At 39.0% G+C, this 23,096-nt stretch overlaps 1 protein-coding gene across 1 annotated transcript; it reads right to left on the reverse strand.

The window, feature by feature from the left end:
• Positions 1-742: 742 nt before the first annotated feature.
• LOC131689544 (uncharacterized) lies at positions 743-21,596 on the reverse strand. The gene is made up of 2 exons (XM_058974732.1): positions 20,881-21,596; positions 743-2,663 (listed from the first exon to the last, which is right to left on the reverse strand). The coding sequence occupies exons 1-2, from the start codon at positions 20,926-20,928 to the stop codon at positions 1,182-1,184; spliced, it is 1,530 nt and encodes a 509-aa protein (XP_058830715.1). The 5' UTR covers positions 20,929-21,596; the 3' UTR covers positions 743-1,181.
• Positions 21,597-23,096: the final 1,500 nt, after the last annotated feature.

The raw sequence follows: 23,096 nt of genomic DNA on the forward strand, positions 1-23,096 counted from the left end.
TAAAAAGGATCTTAAAAATTAAGAAAATTCTCAAAACTGTTTGGTGCCAACATGTGAAGAAACCATTATCTTAGCAAATTTCTAAATATTGGCTTAAGTTACTTATTTACTTACCGTGTCACCACATTGATGAAAATAATCACAGCTGAAGAATCGATCGAAGCCAGCATCTCCGAAGAAAATTTCCCACGTAAAGAAACACGCAGACATTCCATTTCATCGGCTCGAAACCAAAACCGCGGAAATCATCAGACAAAACCCAAAAACCCCAAACCGCCTGCCCCTCTATATGCAAGAATGGCATCCTTAATGAGCGGCCGCTATTTTCCCAGAAGGCATCGAGTTGAAAATATGTTTCCCAAGCCCCACCGCCAACCGATAATGATAATGGGAATGGGATTGGAAAAGCTTCTCACCAAATAAATCAAGTCATCGTGTATTTTTGTTTTAAGTTTTTTTCATTTTCTTCTTTATTGTTCCTCTTGCTTTGTTTATTTGCGACTATTTTTCCTCAAACATTCAGCTGTTGTTTTTTTTTTATTCTTCGAAAGCTGCCGTTTTAGGTCAGCATATATTAGCAAAATTGGGGGAGTCAAATTAAGGGAATAGCAAAGAAGAGGTTTGATTTGATTGATTTTGAAGGTTTTTTCGTGTTTCTCACGCCTTTCTTACAGTGTGTGTATAAGTTTTTCGTTCATTCATGATTCGTTATTCGATTAAGGTACGAATAGAAGAAGAAAAGTTCAATTTTCGCCACCACTCAATTTATTATTTACTTAATTAATTTATTTAAAGCATTTTATGATGAATTGAGTACCCAAATTAAATTAACTACCAATACATTCACAATCTAGCTGAGATCATTGGTTCATTTAACAGAAAATAAAATCACAAAAACAGCAAACAAAAAGAGTCAATTCTTTTGATGTAAAAAAAACTAAACTAGACTTAGATTTGCTCTGTTCACTTTCTGCTTTTTTTCTATAAATAATTGTTAATATCACATGCTCCAATTTCAAAATATATTATCGAACTAGAATCCCCGCAGCACACGGGAAGCAGCTTACACGTTGTCTTCTTTTCTAACAGAACGGAAAAGACACAAGTATTGCTCTCTCACTGGTCACGGGTCGTGCTTTCTCCAACAGTCAGTTATTGCACCGCCGAGTCATTTCTGGGCCCTAGATTTTGAGGGTGGCACACCGCCGTTCGAGTTCCTCGTTGAAGGAGTTATCAAACACCTCGTCCTCGATCCAGGTTTCCACCGTGCTGGCAGAGGTACGTCGCGATGAGTTCGACGTTCGCCAGATCACATCCGAGTCGATTTCGTAGTTTTTGTTGTTTAGATTCTGCCAGATGTCGGTACGAACCTGATATGGTGGAGGGTAGGTTTTACCGATCAACTGATGGGGCGGAGTGCTGGACTCGGCAGGTACCTCGGTGAATGGATTCCACGAGGTTTGCCGGAGCGGAGACATGGCAGGAGATTCGACTCTTTGTGCTTCAAATTCCCACGGGTTCTTGGCGACTTTGTTCCAACGGCTGCTGACGTTGTAGTTTTTCCACGGGTCCACGTAGTCTTCACTTTTGCTCGTCACATCGGCGAACTGAGATAGATGATGATCGGGTTTGGCGTCGAAACTGGCCGATAGGGTACTTTCGGCATTATGTGATCGATTACTTGCCGTTGATGGTGAACTGGTGGTTCCATTTCGCAGGTAACGCTTGTTGCGGTCATATTTCACTTTTTCAAACACAATATCGTCGTAGCTGTCGATGGTTCCATCGGGAAAAGGTGACACGTCCAACTCCGGAAGTGGCTGACTCAGTTCAAACTGCAACCGACCACCGTCGTATGAATTGTTTCCTTCCCGGATCACATCCAGTTCACATGCCACAAACTCATCGTCATCACCGTCCTCAAAGTCGACTTCATCGTCGGCCCCAAATTCAGTCTCTATCTGATTGTACTTTTTGTGCTTCCCACTCAAAAACAGTGGTTTGGATATTTTACTTTTTTCACTCGTTTGCGAGGCAAGATTATTGGCGTTTACTCCACCACCAAACAGCTTGTTCTCACTGTACACGACTTCTCCGTTCCGACGATCCGTCCCGCTGCCTCCGGCCACGTTGTACAACGTTTTGCTGATTTTATCTAGCTTAGATGACACTACGCTACTACTATTGTTCACCTCCTCGCTGTCCAATTCTTCACTGAAGCCCTTCCTCAGCCGGAAGCATTTTCTTAGATTCACATTCTTATTGCTGCAGATGTTGGTTCGCTTCTTCGGCAGGTTCTTCCCGTCCCTACTGACCCGGTAGTTGTTTTGTGTGGGCGGAATTTCCACCTCCGGCTTCGGCGACAGGTCCAGCCTGCGTCGTACGCCGGGTGATTCATCCGTGCCCCCGCTCGTCCAGCTTGCCGCCGAAGTTGCCCTAGCAGCAAACCGGTCCGGTGATGTCGGCTGTACTTTACACCGCGTGGGGGTACAATTTTTGTGCAGTACGTACTTGGTGGTGGCACGATTGTTTAGCGAAATCGAACGACCTCCGGTGCGGCTACCGCCGATGCCACCGCTGCCGAGGGATGTGCTCCCACCCACACCACCACTGGACGGTGGCGAAGAGGAACCGTTCGGGTGGAACGAGAGTTTTCTGATCATCTGGAATGAGGATGGAGAAAAAAAATACGAAAAATTGGATTAGTATGCTGCAGAGCCTGGTGCTGGGGGGAAAAGGAAAAAAGTTTCTGTCGGTACTGGCAGTTCCGGGGAATTTGAGGCGAATGTGTTGATAATAGCATTTGTCAATTTGCGCTCCAAGTCGTGCGTTCGATGTGTTCGATCGTGTGAAAGATGGTACGAATGACTGAGCGTGGATACAGATAATGAAATTTAGGTTACGGATTCAAACCAATTTGTCATTTATGCTACCTTCTCTTATTGGAAAGGATTCGAGTTGAGGAAGAGTATGCCAAGCATATACAATTTAAGGGCCTTTTAAAATGTTTTTTGGCGCGACTGATTGCAGGAACTTCAAAATTGGATAAAAAAAAACAATTGCGTGTAAGTAACAATCACAGATCTCTGTTAACTTTCTCCTTCGATAATTATTATTGTGGCATTAAAAAACTTTCCCATATTTTTTCAGCAGATTTGCTGTTAAGGGCCCAACGCTAAACAACGGAGTTATTACCGGACGGTAACTTGAATATTAATTGTCAGTTAAATGTTTCTATAACGAATTGTTAGAAGACCGATACAATTGCTGTGTAATGTCATACGTTGACTATATGAACAAATATATGCGAATTTAAACAAAACAATGTGTTACGCCCAGAACATTTCGATATGACTAGCGTACTGTTTGTAGGCAGGATAAGTAACAAAGCAGTAGATAGAATTAATTGTTTGATTTACTGAAAGCCTCAGCCAACCTTTATGATGGTATATCCAAGTTGCAACTGAATAATACGTGTTTATATACCACCAAAAAAGTCGCACTAAATGGACAAAATCGGCATATGCACACCAAACTGGAGGCGATATACGTAGGTACATAGCGATTGGAGTTGACGATTTCTGACAACAATTTACACGTTAAGCACGATAAATTCTAGTATGAAAGCGATTCTAGAGAATGTATTTACGATTGGATATGCACAACAATCTGAGATTATATACGATATCCATAACTAATATACGATTCCGAAACACTAGGTTTGTTCCAGTACCAGGAGAAACTGGAAGTACTCCGGAGCAAACAGGGAGAAAATCGTTCCTGTACTATCTTCTTCTCTTTTTTCTTCTTCTGGTGGCAAACCGGAGTGAAAAGGAGCAAGAATTTTTTGCTCCGGAGCAACAGGGAGTAACTTCCATGTACTGGAACAAACCTACTATATGCGATTAACTCTGATTCGTCGGTAAAGAAGATCAAAAGTTGAAAACAGTAAGTAGGTACATCAATCATCTCCAGCATAACAAAAATACGCAATAAAGCGGGCTCTAGGAGGAAAAAACGAATCGATGCCAAGCCACCAACCATAGGATACCTTGATATTAAGACAGGATTCGAACTTACGACGTTTGAATTGTAGAGCAGGGCTGACTACTCGGACCTAATTTAGATATAACAAGTGTGACAATATTTTGTAATCATATGTTGTCTTTAAACAAAGAAACTATTCCGATAAACATTCGCCATATATGCAGCACTCTCATTTCAAACATATGAGATAAATCGTAAATAATTTCGCGAAATCGTTTTTCTTAATTTTTGTGATATGTTAAGTCGTATCTAACTTTTTGAAGTCATTATAATGTATATCGAAGTCGTACATATATTTATGTTTCTTACTGACTATTCCCACACATAGGAACGACCACAATGACTTTATTAAGTTGTTAATCCGACATTGATCGATGTAAAATACGATCAAATGTGGGCAAAAATACAAATTTTAATTATTTTAATATTCGTAGCTATATGAATATAAGTTGTCAGTGCTCTACCACCAACTCCGATCGAACACGATTTAATAAGAACATCAATGCGATTCTGAATAAAATGTCGTATTTAAATCATGTTCCTTGTAATATTCGATTACAAATCAATTTCTGCAGACCAAAATCGACTGTTGTAACAGTTTTGACTCTTTGTGGACATCTTTACGAGTCTTTCTCTACATTGTTATACGATTGATGGTTTGCTGGGTAGATCATTGTCATAGATATCTAATACAGTTTCTATGTAATTTTTTGGAACATATTTAATCTCTTTTAGTTATTATTTTGATAAAATCATATGAAATTTTGTTACAATTTTGTTAACATTAGCCAGACCCTCGGCATGATACTGTACCTTGATGTGGTCCGGTGGCTTTTCCGCCAAAGCAGTATTACAATTATTATATCACAGGAACTTGGGATACGATAATTATCTTTAGTTAAGCTACATTGTGATCAATTTTAGAACTTAACTTGGCGATCTTTATTATACATTGCCATGGTCAAATAATATACAATGTGGGTTTAGGGCCAAGTTCTCTCTGGAGGTACCCGTCTTTTAGTACTATATTTTAAATTAGATCCATGCTAACACTCACTAACACAAATTGCTTATTCTCCCATATACACTCACAATCTCTCATTCCAAATGTGAAAACGTGGCGTTCGCGATAACACAAACCTGTTCACAAATTAAGTGGTAATTAAGTGGCCCGGTAATTAAGTGAATATTTGCACCTAAAAATTACTAACGCGGTCTCAAGCAGCAACCCACCGCTCGCGCAATCATTAATCGGTCATGTCCGGAAGTCTCTACCCTTCATCCTAGCAGCCCAAACTCATGCCTTCAGTTGGACCAATAGAAATAAAAACTAGACAAGACGTCCACGTGCGATCATTGAAGAACACGCGAACATGCGAATGGCCCCAGGCGAAGTTACACACACACTAGCACACGCGACAAAAACGCCAACATACAAATGCTCGAGTACTTCGCGATCATCCACGCACAACCATTCACGATCTCGCAAACTGGATAACACCCCGGTGACTAAGTGGTTTAGCACTTATAAATTCACAAACGCGTTCTCAAGAGTGAACCTCCAAATTTCCGTGTTCGCGCAATCATGAAATGGTTTCGTCCGGAAACCCCTATACTCGGCCCTAGTAGCATAAGTCCAATGCCTTCAGGTGAACCAATAAAAAAGATGATGCTCATATCCACTAAACTACACGTTCATTGGCGACATAAAAATCGAATTTATACACACGAAGTCACATACCGTAAACCGGGGTGACTTTGATCATCGGGGTGACTTTGATCATCGGGGTGACTTTGATCAGTCGAAACTTTTTTCGTAGATCGCTTATTAAACCAGAATAGTCTACCGAAACATTTTAATTTAAACTGATTTTTACTCTAAACTTATAAAATAGTGATTTGTTATACTTTTTGAGTTTATTGTTCGGTTTTTGGGTACAAAAACTACAAAAAACCGAAATTTGACTTTACCTTATTTTTACGAAACTTCGTAAAGTGTCTATTTTTTATGAAACAAATAAATCTCAGATTTGAGCAAGAGTAATAAATTACAAGCGAGTTTTTATTTTCCTTTAGAGTGGGATATGCCAAATATATTTTAAAGAGTTTGCTTATTTTAAACACAATTTTTTGTGAAACTAGTCGGCAATTATTTTAAATTATTTCAAGCTAAAATTCGCAATATTTTTTATTGTTTAATAGTCCAACGTGTTAAAATGGATGAAACTTTTTGTACATTGATAAAGCACTGAATAGAATTTGTTGATTACTCGTTAAATGCCATGGATAAAGGAAATCATATAGAAGCTCTTTACACTGACTTCAGCAAAGCTTTCGATAAGCTGGACATTCCCATGTTAATATTCAAACTTGAAAAATTGGGAATCGAGATGAGACTCCTCAATTGGATTAAGTCGTATTTAACAGATCGTCAGCAAATAGTAAAATTCTATGAGATGAAATCTGATATAATTAAAGTTACTTCGGGGGTTCCGCAAGGTTCACACTTAGGACCTCTTCTTTTTATTTTATATGTCAACGACATCTCTCTTATTTTAAAAAACATTAATATTCTCATATATGCGGATGATATGAAGCTATTTTTAGAAATCAGAAATAATAATGACTATAATGTTTTTCACGATGAAACACAAATCTTTTATACATGGTGTTTTTTTTTTTTATTCAAATCGTTTATTTGATAAGGCACGTTGCGTTAGCTTAAAGGTGCCAATTTTGTTTTGTTTTACATTTTAAATTGCTTAAAACTAGGGGATTACATATTGATTTTTTAAAAATGAAACTAATGCGATTTTATAGCTATCTTATATATCTACACAAGGGGATAATATTGTTTTCGTAAGATTAGGGGGGTCATTTAGTTTTTGTGGCAATATGGTTTGACATTTTTATCAGTGAGATTATTGGAGCAAATAATGTATAATTAAGGGGGACAATTTTTTACGACTAACTTAAAACTAGGAATAACTAGAGGGCATGATTGAATTTTGTAAAGATTCGTAATTATAGTTATTTTTGTGGGTAGTAGAGTTGGGCAATTTCAATGAGATTATATAATATAATAGTTAAAACTAGAAGAGACAAGAAGAGCTAAATGCTTCGTGATGATATTGGGGGGGGGGGTAGGGGTGTTACTTCTGGGTATAAGAGTCAGGGGAGGGTGGGTAGACAAAGATGGCAGTGAGAGAAAATTATTTCAGTTTCAGGCATCGTGAGATCAACGGATGGATTACAAACTCGGGTGGCCTTCATCAGGGGAATCATGTACTGGGACGCCGGGTGGTCCTCCTCAAGGTGGCAGGGGTTTTTCCAGACGATTTCGTAGTACGGCTCAGATGTGGATCGGCTACATTTCGAGTTAAGCGTGTTATGTTCGTGCCGCAGGTCCCGTGTTTGTTGGCTCATTCGATACAGATGGTTTGATACAGGTGGAAGAGCGTTCTGAGAATGATAAGGAGATAACAAGGGGCAGTTAGACTTGTATATTGATGGTTTTCACAAAGGTGTATATAAGGGACATATAGAGAACATCGCGGCTTGCCAGCACATCTCGAACCGGGACGTTGGATGGTCTTCCTCGGGCCCGCAGGGTATCCATTAGCCGAGACCTAGCGGAACTGTACTCGGTGCACGCCCAGACAATGTGCTCGATGTCGTGATAGCCGTCGCCACAAGCGCAGATACCACTATCCACGAGCCCAATACGCCGGAGATGTGCATCCAGCGTGTAATGGTTTGCCATGAGTCGGGACATCACATTTATACATGGTGTTGTAAATGTTTACTGGAGTTAAATGTTAAAAAATGTAATCTCATGACTTTTAGCAGAAAACAAATCACGGCTTCCGTGTCAATTACATTAGGTAATCAAACCGTTCAGAAATGCGATAAAATAAGAGATTTAGGAGTTATCTTAGATAAAAAATTAAACTTTGTGGAACATTACAACACAATTGTTCATAGAGCTAGTAATATGCTTAATTTTATAAAACGCTTCGGATATCACTTTCAAGATCCTTACACAATTAAAACTCTTTACGTAGCATATGTTCGGTCTATTTTAGAATATTGTAGTATTGTTTGGTCACCATTCATAAAAAAACACGAAGTGAGAATTGAATCAATCCAAAAACAGTTTCTACTATATGCATTACGCAAGTTAAGATGGACAGTATTCCCTCTTCCATCTTATGAAGCACGTTGTATGTTGATAGATATTCAAACATTAAAAGAACGTCGGGACTATGCTATGATCTCGTTACTAAACGATATCGTCATGCAGCGTATTGCCTCATCTTACATTTTGTCAAAATTAAATTTATATGCTCCTACTCGTCAATTACGCAATAGAAATTTGTTCGCGATAGGTCATCACCGTACAGACTATGCTAAATTCGGACCACTAAACCAGATGATGGCTGTGTATAACGAGCATTGTGAAAGTATTGACCTTACCATGCCCCGAACAAGTTTAAAACAGTTTTTCAACTCTTTACGGCATCATAGTACATAGAAATAGTTTACAGGATAGTATATAAGCAATTAATATTTATATAATGTAGTCTACATTTGATTGACGAAATAAATAAATAAATAAATAAAATAAAGCAATTTTAGCAGTTTTAAAGGTTTTCAAAATCTGTTATTCTAGTTGGACACAAATTATACGAATTTTGGTTACTCGAATTTTACAGTATATTGAAATACTTTGTAGAATACTAATTAACATCTATTTAACGATGAGTATCTTTCCAGAATTAGTTTAAACAAACATTTGAATGAAAAACATTGACATCAATAACTTAATGTGAGTCAACATGCAGGTTATCAAAGTCACCCCGGAATACGAAAACGAACTTCAATTTGAAATCATTTTTGGAAAAATAGCTGGAGCCGGAGAATTTTAGGTAAAACCATCCAATCTTGTTCTCCAGACATCAGTACATGGTTTAAAAATGTTAAACTTGAAAAAAATGTGTTGCGTCTAAAAATATGTAATGATTACTTCGAAAAGTGATCAATGTTACCCCGGTTTACGGTACACGCGACAATCATAAATAAAAATGCTTAAGCCATTCGCGATCATCCACGCAACCTACACCCGCGCTCTCGCAGACATGATAACATCCCGGTGATAATATGAACGTCTCAGCACTTATAAATATTCAAACGCTGTCTCAAGCGTGAACCTACAGTCTCCGCACTCGCGCGATTATGAATCAGTCACGTCCGAAAGTCTCTAACCTCGACTCCAGAAATCTAGGCGTTCAACTGAGTCAATTCATAAGAAAGTTCTCATATCCACTGGACAACACGTTCCATGGCGACATGACCGGGAACTCTAGTAACTCACTCCCTGTCAGAATGTGATCAGTACACCGAAAACTGAATATTAGAAAGATGGCCATCCAAGAACACACGCGATAAAAACGGATTTCACGGTCCGCGCGCGATCATTCTAGAACACACGCGAATATGCGAAAGGCAAATGGTTTTATATAGAATTTATACACGCGATGTTACCAATGCTCGAGGCCTTCGCGATGATACACAAGATCGCGAAGTCGCTACGCCCGCACATACCTGAACCGTACAATAAATATCACACTCAGAATCACGGCCTGCTACAATTGGTCTAAAGCAGTGTTTTAGTGGGCGCCATTGCCTGTCTCGTCTGCAATTGTAGAGTGTGATTTTTACGGGGAGCTCTTGCGAGAACCTAGCTCTACAGCTCAAGTAGGACAACTCTCAAAAAAATTGTTAGCAATAGCCAGGTTTTTGTTTTATTTATTGTTATTTTAACAACTAACCAGCCGGATTTATAAAAGGTTCTGTTTCAAAATATTTTTGAAATACATAACTGCTGTTTTTATAAATTGGTTATGCCCTTCCGATCGGGTTAGGTCAGAATTCTTCAGAATTCCCGACCTTCTTTCTTCATACCCGCACATAACCATATCGTGGGCTTCTGAAACAAACAAAACTTTACCGCAAGGCCAATGGACTCACAAATTCTCGCTGGAGACATTACATTAGTGAGTGTTAATATTTAATCAGTGTGTGGCTTTGCACTGCCCACTGGAACGTTAGGAAACAACGCAGTTAGATGGTGGCCTGAGATACTATTTCCATGTGCTTCAGGTCGACTAACCTAACCTAGCAGCGACATTCCAACTGATGGATTTGTATGATAATTGGGCAACTTGAAGTTCAGTTATTATAGCATATGCCCACCAACACGTGTGTGTGTTAGACCGGCCGGTTTAATGAGTCTGTTTCGCGACTTCGTGAAAATTTATGTTTAGTAAATGATGCACTGTGGGATGTTGATACAGATAACACATCCGAATCATACGCACATGCAGAATAACATGGCAGCCGAATATTTCCTAACAAAAAGAGCCGTGATTTTTGAAAGAGAATTTTCTGTTGATCCGAAATCTCTTTTCGATGGTTCAAAGCTTTGTATTATATTTAAATGCTTAGTCTCATGAAATTTTTTTCTAATCTGAACAATAGTGTTAAAATGATTTTGAAAGCTCTATGCTTATGACGAAAGGTGTGTGGATTATTGGTACACCCTGTATTTATAATACAGTGAAGACCCGTTTTTACCAGTCACTTTGTAAATTTTAGGTTGATAAAACGGGGACATATATTTTTCTTTCCTTTTTTCTTTTTACGAAACCGACGCTCTTAAAATATTCTTCTTTAGTTTCTAGATATAGCCTCATTTTTCAAATCTCTAAGCTAAAAAAATATGCTCAAGAAAGGATTTACTCGAACTCAAGTTCGTCTACAAGAGCCCATCAAACTACCAACTATCAATGTTCATATGAGGCTGATAAAATCGGGTCTTCACTGTACTAGTTTCATGAAAGAAACGGTTACTGTCTCAACAAAAGAATACAAAATACGTGCTAATTGATGCGAAGACATCTAAAGGATTCTCCACCAGTATTATAAGCAAAAAATACTTGATAATATTAAATATTATCAAGTATTATTTGCACTCTATATATGTGGCACATCTGTTATTTTTGCTCAGCTTCAAGATGTAACTTTGCATCAATGTCAGATTCTGTTTATACCGCCCTTTTATACTGATCTTTGTAAACATTTATATACTTCTTTGGCATAACAAACTTAACCCATAGCATACTTCCCTCTATCATCGATCGGAGCAAAAACCCTATTTCCCGGAAGTCATAAATTTGTCATTCACGATTGCTGTATTCATTCCCACCAATCGATTTACACCAACGTGACGACGACTGCCCAGCGGCGGCTTCGTGCGAACCAGTACCATCCTCTAGGCGGCGACAGTGCTTTCAGTCCCCGGAAAACAGACATTAAAATCCGAGGAGTGTTTTATTTTCACTTTTACGAAACCGTACTCTGGTCGCTATGTCCGATAACAAGCGGACAATTTTTTCGGTGCACATCAGATACTTGGTTCGGATCAATGGACACCGATAGGAAATTGATCAAGTTATAGTTCATTAATTACATACAGGCATAAATTTTTTGCTCTTTAAAACGATACAAATAAAAATAAATACAAAATTCTTGCTCCGTCTCTTTCGTTGGCTGATGGTCACTGATTTTGGTCAGGTTAATTTGAAGCCTGAATAAAAAAATCCCAATACGGTTATCAAACTTCATAATTTGCCATGCCAATTCAAAAGCCTTTTAAATATCGTAAGATTAAATTACGTTCATTGTCTTGAAAAACTTCCGATCGATACACTGTACACTGTAGCCAGTAATTATGGTTGTTCCAATTTTCATATTCGTACGTCTCAAATTTCATTCCCACAGCTTCTTTCTTCCTCTGCTTCATCAACTTCGTCCAAAGGAAAGAAAATCTGTTCAAGTCATTTCCTGTTTGCTTCCTTTCCCCAGAAGAGAAAAAAAACGATACCGCCAGTATGTCGTACTCAGTTCTTTGTTGCTGCACCAAAAACAAAGCAAAAAGAAAACGCTCGCAGTTATGATGCTTCTTAAATATTTTCCCACCGAATCTCACCGCCATCATCAACGATCAGGATCGCGAGAGCTAACCGACATGACTTTATTTTTTTTATCGCATCTCACCTGCCTGCCCCGCCACCACCACCGTCGCCGCCGCTGCTTGAGTCCATTTCCCTTTTGGGCAAGTCGTCCTTCAAATCACGTTTCAATCCGAGAAGTGGCTCCCGAAAAATAAAAATTAAAAAAAAAGTTCCCACAAAAGCGACCATAAAAATAACATTCATCTCCAAACCACGGGAAGCACATCCACTGCGCTCGCTGGTTGTTTCCCTGGGAAAAAGAGGGTAATCACACCTGTTCGAGAGATCGACAGTGAAAAAGTATAAAGTGAAAACAAAGAATACATATCCAGACATGGACTGTGGAAACGGGCGAATGATGGAAAACACATATGGGCCCTTTTAGAGGTTTTAGGGGAACTACTCAAGAGAGAGAGAAAGAGAATGCTTTCTTGCTCTGTCGATTTGTCCGAGTGCTTCACCGTCTGACCGTCTTCTTCTTTTATGAGGCGATAAAATGACGACGAATGCACAGATTTGGAACGGATTTCTCTGGATCCGTCGAAGCTACGATGAAAATGTAACTTATATTACTCTGTGGAGTTATGTGTAAGTACGGGGTGCAGCCTGAATTGTTGGAATATTTGCTCTTTCAATAAAATAGCGGTGAAAGAGGATATTGTTACAGCAAGTGGAAATAAACGTCAAAACTCAGTTCTGAGTTATTATTTTATTTATCTGAATAAGATTGAAGCAATATTTACGGAATTGACTTTAGACAAAAATGAAATCACTAAGGTCCTAGGGTCTCTTTTGTCTTTACGTTTGACAGCACGATGCTTCTTGAAAATTTTATCACACTAGACACGGTGGTATTTGAAAAGTCAAGCTTCCTAACTATATAGTCAGGTGATACTTGGCAGGAAAAAGTTCTGGAAATAGGCCTGTGATAATACGTAAGTCTTTTCGTTTTAGATTCATTAGATTTTTGACCCTCGTTGTATGTGGATATTTCTTAGCTTATCGAGTGCCTAACGGGTGTTCAATAAAAATGAGAAAGATTTCAATACCTTTCTGTCAGAGGCGACGCGTCGGTACGTTCAACCTGTTCACTGAACAGGTAGGAACAATCATATGACCCAAAACCAATTTTGCGTTAACATTAAAGCAGTAGCAAGTAAACTATTTTTAATGAAAGTAATAATCTCCGAACCTTGATGTTCGATAGTTTGATCTGAACGATAAATCAACCTTGCGTCTCCAGCAGTGCTTTCCTATGACCGGTCCAACCAGAAACATGCACGCATCTCGTACTCTCACCGCATGTTCTAGAGGGAGCAGTTGCATGAGCGACGGCTGGAATAGCAGCATTAGTGTCATGGGCGAGGCTCTTTCTATTCTCTTTTGCACCGGTTCAAATCAAATATTGAACCAGCGTGCATTGCTGCGATGTACATATGGGCGTTGGTGCTGTGTGCAAAACGAGAGCGCTTTATAATTTTCGACCACCTTGCGCCGTACGGTCATAGCTGTTGATCGAACGCTTTTTTTCTTGGGAGACAAGAAAAATCTAACAAGATGTTTCTGCCCCTGGGACATACTAGTTACAAGCGCGTATGTATTTGGTTGGTTCAATTATAATAATGAACCGTCCACTTTTGCGCCAAAGAAATCGATTGATCTTTGCATTCACATGCTAAAAATATATCTACTGAATGTGTAAAACAGACAAACTCAAATCAGGGGTTGTTCTAATCATGAACGCGTGGATGTTAAATGCCTGTTTGCTACGATAATTTGCGAGGAAAATACAACATTCAAATTTCTATCAAATTTGAAGGAATTAAGGTATTTTCTTAAACCGGTTGACAAATGTTTCAATCTATCCCAAACAGAAGGACGAATAATTCTCGGTGCATAGAAAATAAGATTCTACATTGCAAGCTAATTCAAATCATATAACGATATATAAGTTTTAATCTCTTTATCCCTCTGGAAGTCGCGTAAACAGCTCACTGAAGAGCAGCCGCAGCTGCTCTAAGACGATTTCGCTAGATTTTCAGACCAGCGTGCACTCAGTGCACTAGCGCGACTGTCGGAAGGTTATACATGATTGTATTGCTTATGTTTCTGTTAAGAATTCTTTTTCAATTCTAATTAAGTGGCAACCTTCTCGGATATGTTATATATTTTTATTTTTATTTCCACGGTAAATTAAGCATTCTACAAGAAGTTTGTTGGTCAATTCACTGGTGGGATTTTGGGATTTTACAACAAATTTGTTTTGGTCAGCTCCAGCGAAATTTTATGTCAACGAACATTTTTCATTGGTCCTATTCGTTAGATGTTGGATGAAATCGACGACGAAAGAATCAGCTGAACAGAAACGTCTCATAGAGACGATTGTGACGTTTTAAGGGTCTTGGTGGTATATTGAACAGGTTGACGGTGGAACCACGCGTCGCCTCTGCTTTCTGTAATTAAAGTAAAGAGCGTAATTTTTTTCTCTCCAAAAGAGTTGCTCTCTGGACTCCCTAGAAATGGGTGGCATGTTTCTTTTCGCTCGGGTGCTGTCAGTTCAATCGAAGATAGCGTCGAAACAGCAATCACTGCACGAGCGTTTTGTACGGTTTTACGAAACGCATGGTCATCGTGGAAAAAAGTTTACGGTAGACCACTTTCGAGACGAAAACGTACCCGTGAGTACCGTTTACCGGATCCTGGCATCCTTGAGCGTGGAGCGGAAGGCCGGTAGAGGTCGTCCGGCGAAGATAATGACGAAGAAGATGAAGGAAGCGTTGAAAAAGCTGTTCGACAACAAGGACGGCACGAGTTTGCGTGACGCCGGCCTAAAATATTACTGTTCCAATTCCTTGATTCACCGAACCCCCAAGATGGAGGACATTATCTGTCGGAAGAAGACTCGGTCCCTGGAGTACACGGACGAGCAGATAGTGATCGTGAAATCGCAGTGCCGGTGGATGACGAAAAATTATCGCGAGAAGTCGTTCGTGCTGAACGATGGAAAGTACTTTCCGCTCTCGAAGAATGTGGATTCTAGGAAATGACAGCTACTATTCCAGCGACAAGTCGGCCACACCCCTCGAAGTAAAATATAAGTTTATGCATAAATTTGAAAAAAAAAGTTATGCTGTACATCGCCATATCGGACAGAGGGATTTCAAAGCCGTTCAAGTTCAAGCCGAGCGGTCTGACCATCAATCAACAAATGTACCAGGAAGAGCGTCTTGAGAAAATTCTTCTGCCGTTCTTAAGGGTGCATCATGCGGATGGGAAGTACGTCTTCAAGGTGTCTGCCCATTACGCATAGAAGGCGCTGGAGTATCTTGATCAGAAAAAGATACAGTACGGGTCGAAAGAAAGGAACTTGACCAACTTGCTCCAGTTCCGTCCCATTGAGGATTTTTTCGGCTCCCTCTGTGCTCTAGTGTACAAAAATAATTGGTGGGCCAAGGATACGAAGCGGTTGATCACCAGGATCCGGAATTGTATCCGGAAAATAGACGTCAGTGCCGTCCAGCGCTCTTTTGAGAACATCGCGACTAAGTTGCGTCGTGCGGTTGACCAGGGCCCCTTTTCCAATATTCATTGACGTTTTTTGAAGAATAAACATTATGGTTTTAATAAAAAATACTGAACACGTTGATTTTTTTTTTTTTGGTTTTTAACTATACGACTGAAAAAATTCTCATTTTTTATTGAACACCCGTTACCACGTTATGCCAGTCGTTTAGTAGTTGGTCTCTTGCCCAAGCTGACAGTTCTAGTATGATGACACAAGTAAATATGTCTAGAAATGGTTCTGGTTCTACAAACGTGTTTGATGAACTACACCTGGCTAATTCGTCGGCCACTTCGTTATCAATGATTTCTTGATGGCATGATACCCAGAATATTTATTCCGAGTTGCCAGATGTTGTAACTTATGAATGGTGAGAATATAAACTGTCCAGCGAAAAAAGCGTACATACGATAAGGACGCGCGGAGGAGGAATAAGATCCTATAGAAAAACTGGAACAGTGAGATGAGTATAAAAAGTCTCACGGATTATAACGTAGAAATTTGGAAAACTCAACGAAAGTGTTTGAGCACTGATGTGCGAGTAAGTTGAAAAAATACCGTACAACAAGCTTACTCAAACGATCTTACAAGCGGGTTGGGTAGAGTGAAGAAGGGATGGAGCTATGGAGCTTTAATCGTCAACCTAAATGCCTACAAGCCAGAGATAAAATTTATTCTAAAAGTCTAGATAAATCACTTCCAAAATCTTTTGGGTCAATCAGTTTGACCATTATTTCTCAAAATAATGGAGATTACCTCATATATCAAATCAAAGAACTTGAAACAGTCTTCACTGAGCGAATGACGCATATCGAAGCAACAAATCAACAGTAGATGCGTTACACATGTTGGTTGGAAAACTGAATAATTCTATCGAAGTAAAAGAAATTTCAACTTTCCTCGATATAAAAGAAACTTTCGGCAGCTTCATGCGAAATACTACGACAAAATTTGGGTCTTATATTTACACAATAAATTAAATCAACTCAATTGTGAAATAACTCAAACGCTTGTAAACACGACACTGACTGTGAAAACAAACAAGAGATGCCCTCTAGGCAGAGTTCTGTCACCCTTACTCTCGACTTCAGTTTTAGACGAGCTATTGAAATCAACGGGATACGAAGTGATTGGATTGATGTTGTGAGCCGGAAATTGACCATATTATTTCAAATAAAATTCAATCTGATTTAAACTTTACTTCAAAGTAATGTAAAGATGAGGATCATTAAAACATTTTTTTAGGTTCAAAACAACTTTGGTTGAGTGGTTATAAGACTAGTAGTGGTATTATTATAGTGGAAATTTCCATAGGAAAAGTGTGTTCAGCTTTAACACTTGTTTATCCATATAAAACCTTCATTAATTTCTAAAAGAAAAATATCAGTCGATTCTAAATATACAAATTAGTCGGTGTAAAACTATCGACCTAGCTGAATGGTGCTTTTGAAAAAGTGGCTGTGATTTTTGTAACACTACCTTACTGTACTGGAACTGGCAACACAATTGCGTAACAAAAAAAACACAACAATTCAACTAGGTCGATAGATTTTTAAGTAACTTTTTTGCAAAATTTGAATCATGATAATCGAATAAATCGACTGATATTTTTTTAGAGTTTAATAAAAGTTTTTTATGGATAAACTGGTGGTATAGATGAACACAATTTTTTACGCACACTACCAAGCGTTCTACTGTTACACAAGAACAGTAACGGGAATGTCCTCTGAAGTAAAGTACCTGGGATTAATATTGAACAAAAAATTAAACTGGAACTAAGCAGGTTATAAGCAAGGCAACTAATGCACTTTAGGCATACAGTCGAACAATCGGTACAAAATGGAGTCTCAGACCAAGTTATTCTATACAATTTCCAAACCAAGATTGGTAACTTAATACAAATTAACAAAAAAGCATTAGATGTAATGTTTTATCTCCTTCCGAATCATCACACGATGTCATAAACAATTATTATCCGAATATTTAACAGGACATCCTGCGGTTCTGAAGAATCATTCTATGAAAAACCTCGTCGTTACAAATGAAGACTGGCTGTAAGCAATGCCAAACTTTGAAACTCCGTATAAAATTATTGGGAATAAAACATCAACTTGGGAACAAGTTCGCCCTTTTGTTTGTCCAAGCTCAGTAGCTTCATACACAGATGATTATAAAATGAATCATATTACGGGATCTGGTATAAACATTACCAGGAATAAACCCTAGAACCCCATGGACACTTGCCAACATTGTTTCAAGCACAAATATATGCAATTCTAGAATGCTTTTAGGTATGCCTGAAGAGAAGATGCAAATATCTGTATTTTCTAACATAGTCAGGTTGACCTAATTGCATTAAGAACTGCTACATGTCACTCAAAACTGGTATGGGAGTATATTCTGGCTGTCAGAAAAGTATTAGGCCAACTTATAATAGGACATTGTGGAGTTACGGGAATGAAAAGGCCGATGCGTTTGCCGTCCTCTGAATTTGCTTCTGTAGAGTCTTATCAAGTGCATTCAAAATGGAACTGAAACGCAGTTATAAAAAGCAATTCGAGTACCATACCCAAGTAACAATTAAAGTTTTATAGCATGCTGGAAGTACAATCTAAGTTTTATGAGTAGTTATAAAACTATCATAAAACCCCAATTGTTGCTTGGGATAACAAGACTATGACAATCAAAGAAATTTCGTTCACTCAACCATAAAAACCTGGGGTACTGCTTAGATTAAACTTAAAAGTACTATACATTGTGACAACAACTACAAGCAGCACACGGTGCAAGTAAATATCATCTTATGAAGATTGGTAAACATACAAAAGATACATGCCGTATCCGCGGATCTGAAAATGAAGCATCAGAAGCAGCCTAAGAGTCCCTAGTAAAGGAGATTGGGAAGTATGTGTAACTGAATAACCACAATCACATACACTAAATAGTAATAAGTCAAATAGATCATTCACTTGGATTAAAGAAGAAGCATCCCACAATAGATCTAAATACTGGTTACAATGGCTCGTGTTCCACAAAAAACTAGGTTAAGCCTCTGCTGATAGATCATGAATAGGTCAATGAAATACAAATTGATATAGAAATCTCATGTTAAATGTTCGTTTACAAACACATTACAACTTCACAAATTTCCGTATCGTTTGCCATATATTTTCTTTTCTATATACATAATCTTAAACTTAACCGAAATCATCATCATGGCGGGTTTCCAAATTTCTAAAAGAGTTATTCAAGTTGCATTTTGTTTAGTTATGTGTTACTAAGGTTGAAAGGATTAAAACAATATGACTGTGATCGTAGGGATACGTGCAGACATAAGAATGCACGAGAGATGTTTTCCGAATTGAAGATCTCTCTTGACGGATTTTAAACTTATTTTGGCAAATGAATGAATGTATGTTTTATATTATAAACCATAACCAACACGTGAACCATTCAAGACCTGTTTTTATATTCAACTATCTTCAAAAATTTTGGCTTAACAGGTTTCTTAGTTCTACTTAGCTCGAGTGATTCGTGCAAAGATACCTGAAAAACGACAAAATCGGGTAAAATTTGTCTTTGCAAGATTTCTCCGAAGACCGCCATTTTGTTTACTTTATGTACACATCCATTTTAGACATAAAGGTTGTAATTTTAGTACTCAGTAGCTGCAAAACAAAGAGTGAATCGTTTTGTTTTGATAAACTGAACACTAAGTCTTTAAAAATGCTAAAGAGATTTTGAATAAACTAATTTCGTTCATTATCCCGCTGCAGAATGGAATTTTATGAAAAATTCCCCTTTTTTACCTTTCCTAATAGCAATTTCAAATATATTCTTCATAAAAAATAGAGGCAAATCTGCAAACTAAAGATTTAAAAAAATTCAGAATACCGGACAACAACCATGAATATCTCCATGACCCATTAGTATCCATTAGTTTTCGAAACTTAAAAAGAACAAATTATTACGACCAAAAAATAATCTGACACAATTTTCAAGTTCGCAATTCGTATTAATATTTTTAAAACTTTCACAGTTTCCGAATTCGCAAAAGAAGTTTCGAAAATCGTTTAGTTCATTCATAAGAAATAATCCTTGTTAAATATCCATTATTTATTCAGTTCGTTTATTTGATAAGGCACGTTTGCGTTAGTTTGAAGGAGCCAATTTCTTTGTTCTACATTTTGAATTTCTTAAAAACAAGGGGATTACATATTGAGATTTGTTTTTCTAATGAAATAAGAAAATTTTACAGCTATCTTAAAGCTAGAAACCCAAGTAACAATTGAAGATTTATAGCACGCTACATGTGCAATCTAAGTTTTATGAGTGGCTTTAAAACTGCCATAAAACATAAATTGTTACTAGGGTATACATTTCAGTTTACAAGAAGTGGCAATATAATTTTGGTAAGATCAATTAGAGCCATTTCTCATCAGTAGTAAAAACGTCTAGATTTTTTAGCAAGAAGTTTGAATACCCAGAAACGATTTCAACAAACCGGGATTTGTTGACTTCCATCAACGCGCTGTTCGCCACTCTCCTCCCCCTTTCGATGAAATTATGAAGCGGAAATAATCCGCCTATCCTCAATTATTTATCATCACTTTCATACTCATAAATCCCGTAACCAAGAAAGCGTAACAAACATGTTCCCACGGTCGCTTGCACCACAAAATACCTACTCCCCCGAGCACAACTACCCGCGGAAGCCCACAACCATCCTCTCGCTTCTGGTGCCATACGAGTCACACTGCACTCGGCATTCATTACCGGGAAGAAATAGAAGTAGAAAAAAAAACATCTGCATGACGGAGGGGTTGATCCTGAGCTATGGTAGTCTCATATTCCCCTCTGAGTGAAGCAACTTGTTAAAATTAATTGCCACCCTAGTTGCTAGCACCGGCCCGATATCCGACGGCTCGGTGCAGCGTGAGAACATCCGATTGTACGCTTCCGCACGGTCTTTTAACCATTTCCCATTCTACTGATGCTTTGATATCCTACTTTCCCATTGTGACGTTTGAAACTACTAGAAGAATCACCACAAATAGGTAGCGACAATTAAAAGCTAAGACAGTGACATCCTGTCTGTCCTACCTCGTGCTTAAAGAATAACCATAAACTTGTCTACTCTTCCATTAGCCCCACAAACCAGGCCTTGATGTCATTGCTATTAAAAATGTGACCTACCTTCACGCAACATTTTTTCGTCTGCTTCAATAGCTGCGACATTGTCATTTTGTAGATCCGACAAGGATCATCCGCAGAAACAAATCACCCACTTCCGGTTTCGTTTTTGAGCTTTCGACCCGGTGGTACACTCAACTACTGCTGTAGTGCTCTAACCACACTCGTAACCGCATTCAATTACAACGGACTATCCTTCAACGTAAAATCACGTCACTGGTTGTTTTTCCCTAATTCCGAAATCACTTGTAATCCTTTCTGCTAAACTCACTGCGTCTCGTTAGTCGCACACTAATCCACACACCGCCACAATGAAACGAACAAACAAACTGCTCGTCCCATCGGCTCAATGTACCGTTAGATTCTATTCATTAATCGGATCCTCTCGATTCACGTTTGTCTTCGAATCACACACTCTCGTACGGGATTGCGGCACTTATTGCTTTTATTAGCAGGACACCACACACGTTCTCTGCCAATCAACGACTGCTCCGTTCGTGTTGATTCATTCGCTTTCAGGACCAGACTCGTACTACTGAGATGGTGCCTTCCTTCGCACACCGCGACACCTTAGCCAACCTGTACCTCTCCTTGGCCTGGTCTTTCAACGCACCGGAATGAGCTGTAGTATTTCTTTCGCTACAGAATAAGAGCTATGAAAACTTCAGTACGTACGCCTCGGCGTTAGGCGATCAAGTGAGTGATGCGGTTAGCCCGTCCAATCGTAGCATGCGACGGAACGGAAGACGGTACGTGTGCCATCGCCAGCTATATCGGTATTCCAGAGAAAGGCACACTTCCCCGCTTTTGTGACTGTGCTTCATGCTAGGATCCTGTGAGCGTAAAGAGAGAGCCTCTCCATTGTTGCGAATGCCACTTTGCTGTATAGAAATGCGTTATTCGGTGCGAGCGAAGGATGAATGAACGTAAACTGTGTTCGCCGATGAACGGTATCTCCCCTGCAAAAGAGAACGATGAATGAAATCAGGGGAAGCTGTTCATACCGTGGACGATGGGCGTTCGCTCGGCTTACTATTCATCCTGTTATATACAGTGTTGGCAGATTAAATACAACTTTTCAAATATCAACTTATTAGAGGCTTCGTTCCAGACAGGAAACTGATAGTATTGTCGTCGAAATTATTTTTATTGCAATGAAACTTTTGCTGAAATACGATATTGAATGCATGCTGTATTTTCAATTATTATAAAAAGTTTTAATTAAGAAACAGATTCAAATTTGACCATAGCATCCAGGTTGAACTGGAAAAATATGGACTTTAGTGACTTCCCCTATAAACAAATATTATACACGAACATTAACCCATATAGTCCAACGATTCCACATATTGTTTGGATGATACCCTGAACAGGTCGTTAGGCTCTTGAATGATAAGATGTTTATTAGGTTTGTTACTATTTGCTGTATGACCTGTGAATTAATATTGACAGAAATTTTATTGTTAGTCATTATACGATGAACTTCCATCACTGCCAGCACCGAATTACTGCTGTTGTGTCTCGATTAGGCACACGTCAGATGAATCCGATGAACCCAACTATACCATACGGGAGAATAATGAACCGTTTCGATTCCGATTTCCCCTTTTAATAGATCTTCCTTTTACCCTGATCGCCAGCTGCTGCTCCACGCAAAACACGGCACAGCCGAACTGTGAGAAACTTCCGACAAGGACAAAACATCCAGCCTAGTTCCGTCTCCCTTCCGCCAACCTACGTTTGGCAGAGCACACGAGGTGCATCCATGTTTCAAAGATAGGGCAGAGGGTCCCGTCGAGTCAGAATGTGTGGCAGCTCTTCATCGGGAGACAGCAGCAGCAGCAGCAGTGCAGTGACGTAACGGAAAATCCACCAAAGGAAGCAGGGAAACAAAACAAGCAGTAATAATAATAGCAACAGCAGGCAGCACCAGGATGATGATTTGGGACTTTCAGTTTCTCACGATACTTATCGACAGTTTTCGGGGTCCTCCTGCGCCTTCGCCGTGCAGGTTCCTGGACTGCAGCTGCTGCTACGACCCAGCATCAAACTTTTAATAATGATGGTCAATCTCGGAACTTGGAAAAAGCAAACGAAAGGTAGAACAGATTGGTTGACCAGCAACGCAATGCCAGCGGCGCAGCGCAGAATAAGAATCGGCGACGTTGGAGAAATTAGTTTTTTTTTCGCAGAAAAAAACCTGTTAATTTCACGTTTGA

The sequence above is a fragment of the Topomyia yanbarensis genome, chromosome 3 (assembly GCF_030247195.1).
Source record: "Topomyia yanbarensis strain Yona2022 chromosome 3, ASM3024719v1, whole genome shotgun sequence".
Taxonomy (NCBI): Eukaryota; Metazoa; Arthropoda; class Insecta; order Diptera; family Culicidae; genus Topomyia; species Topomyia yanbarensis.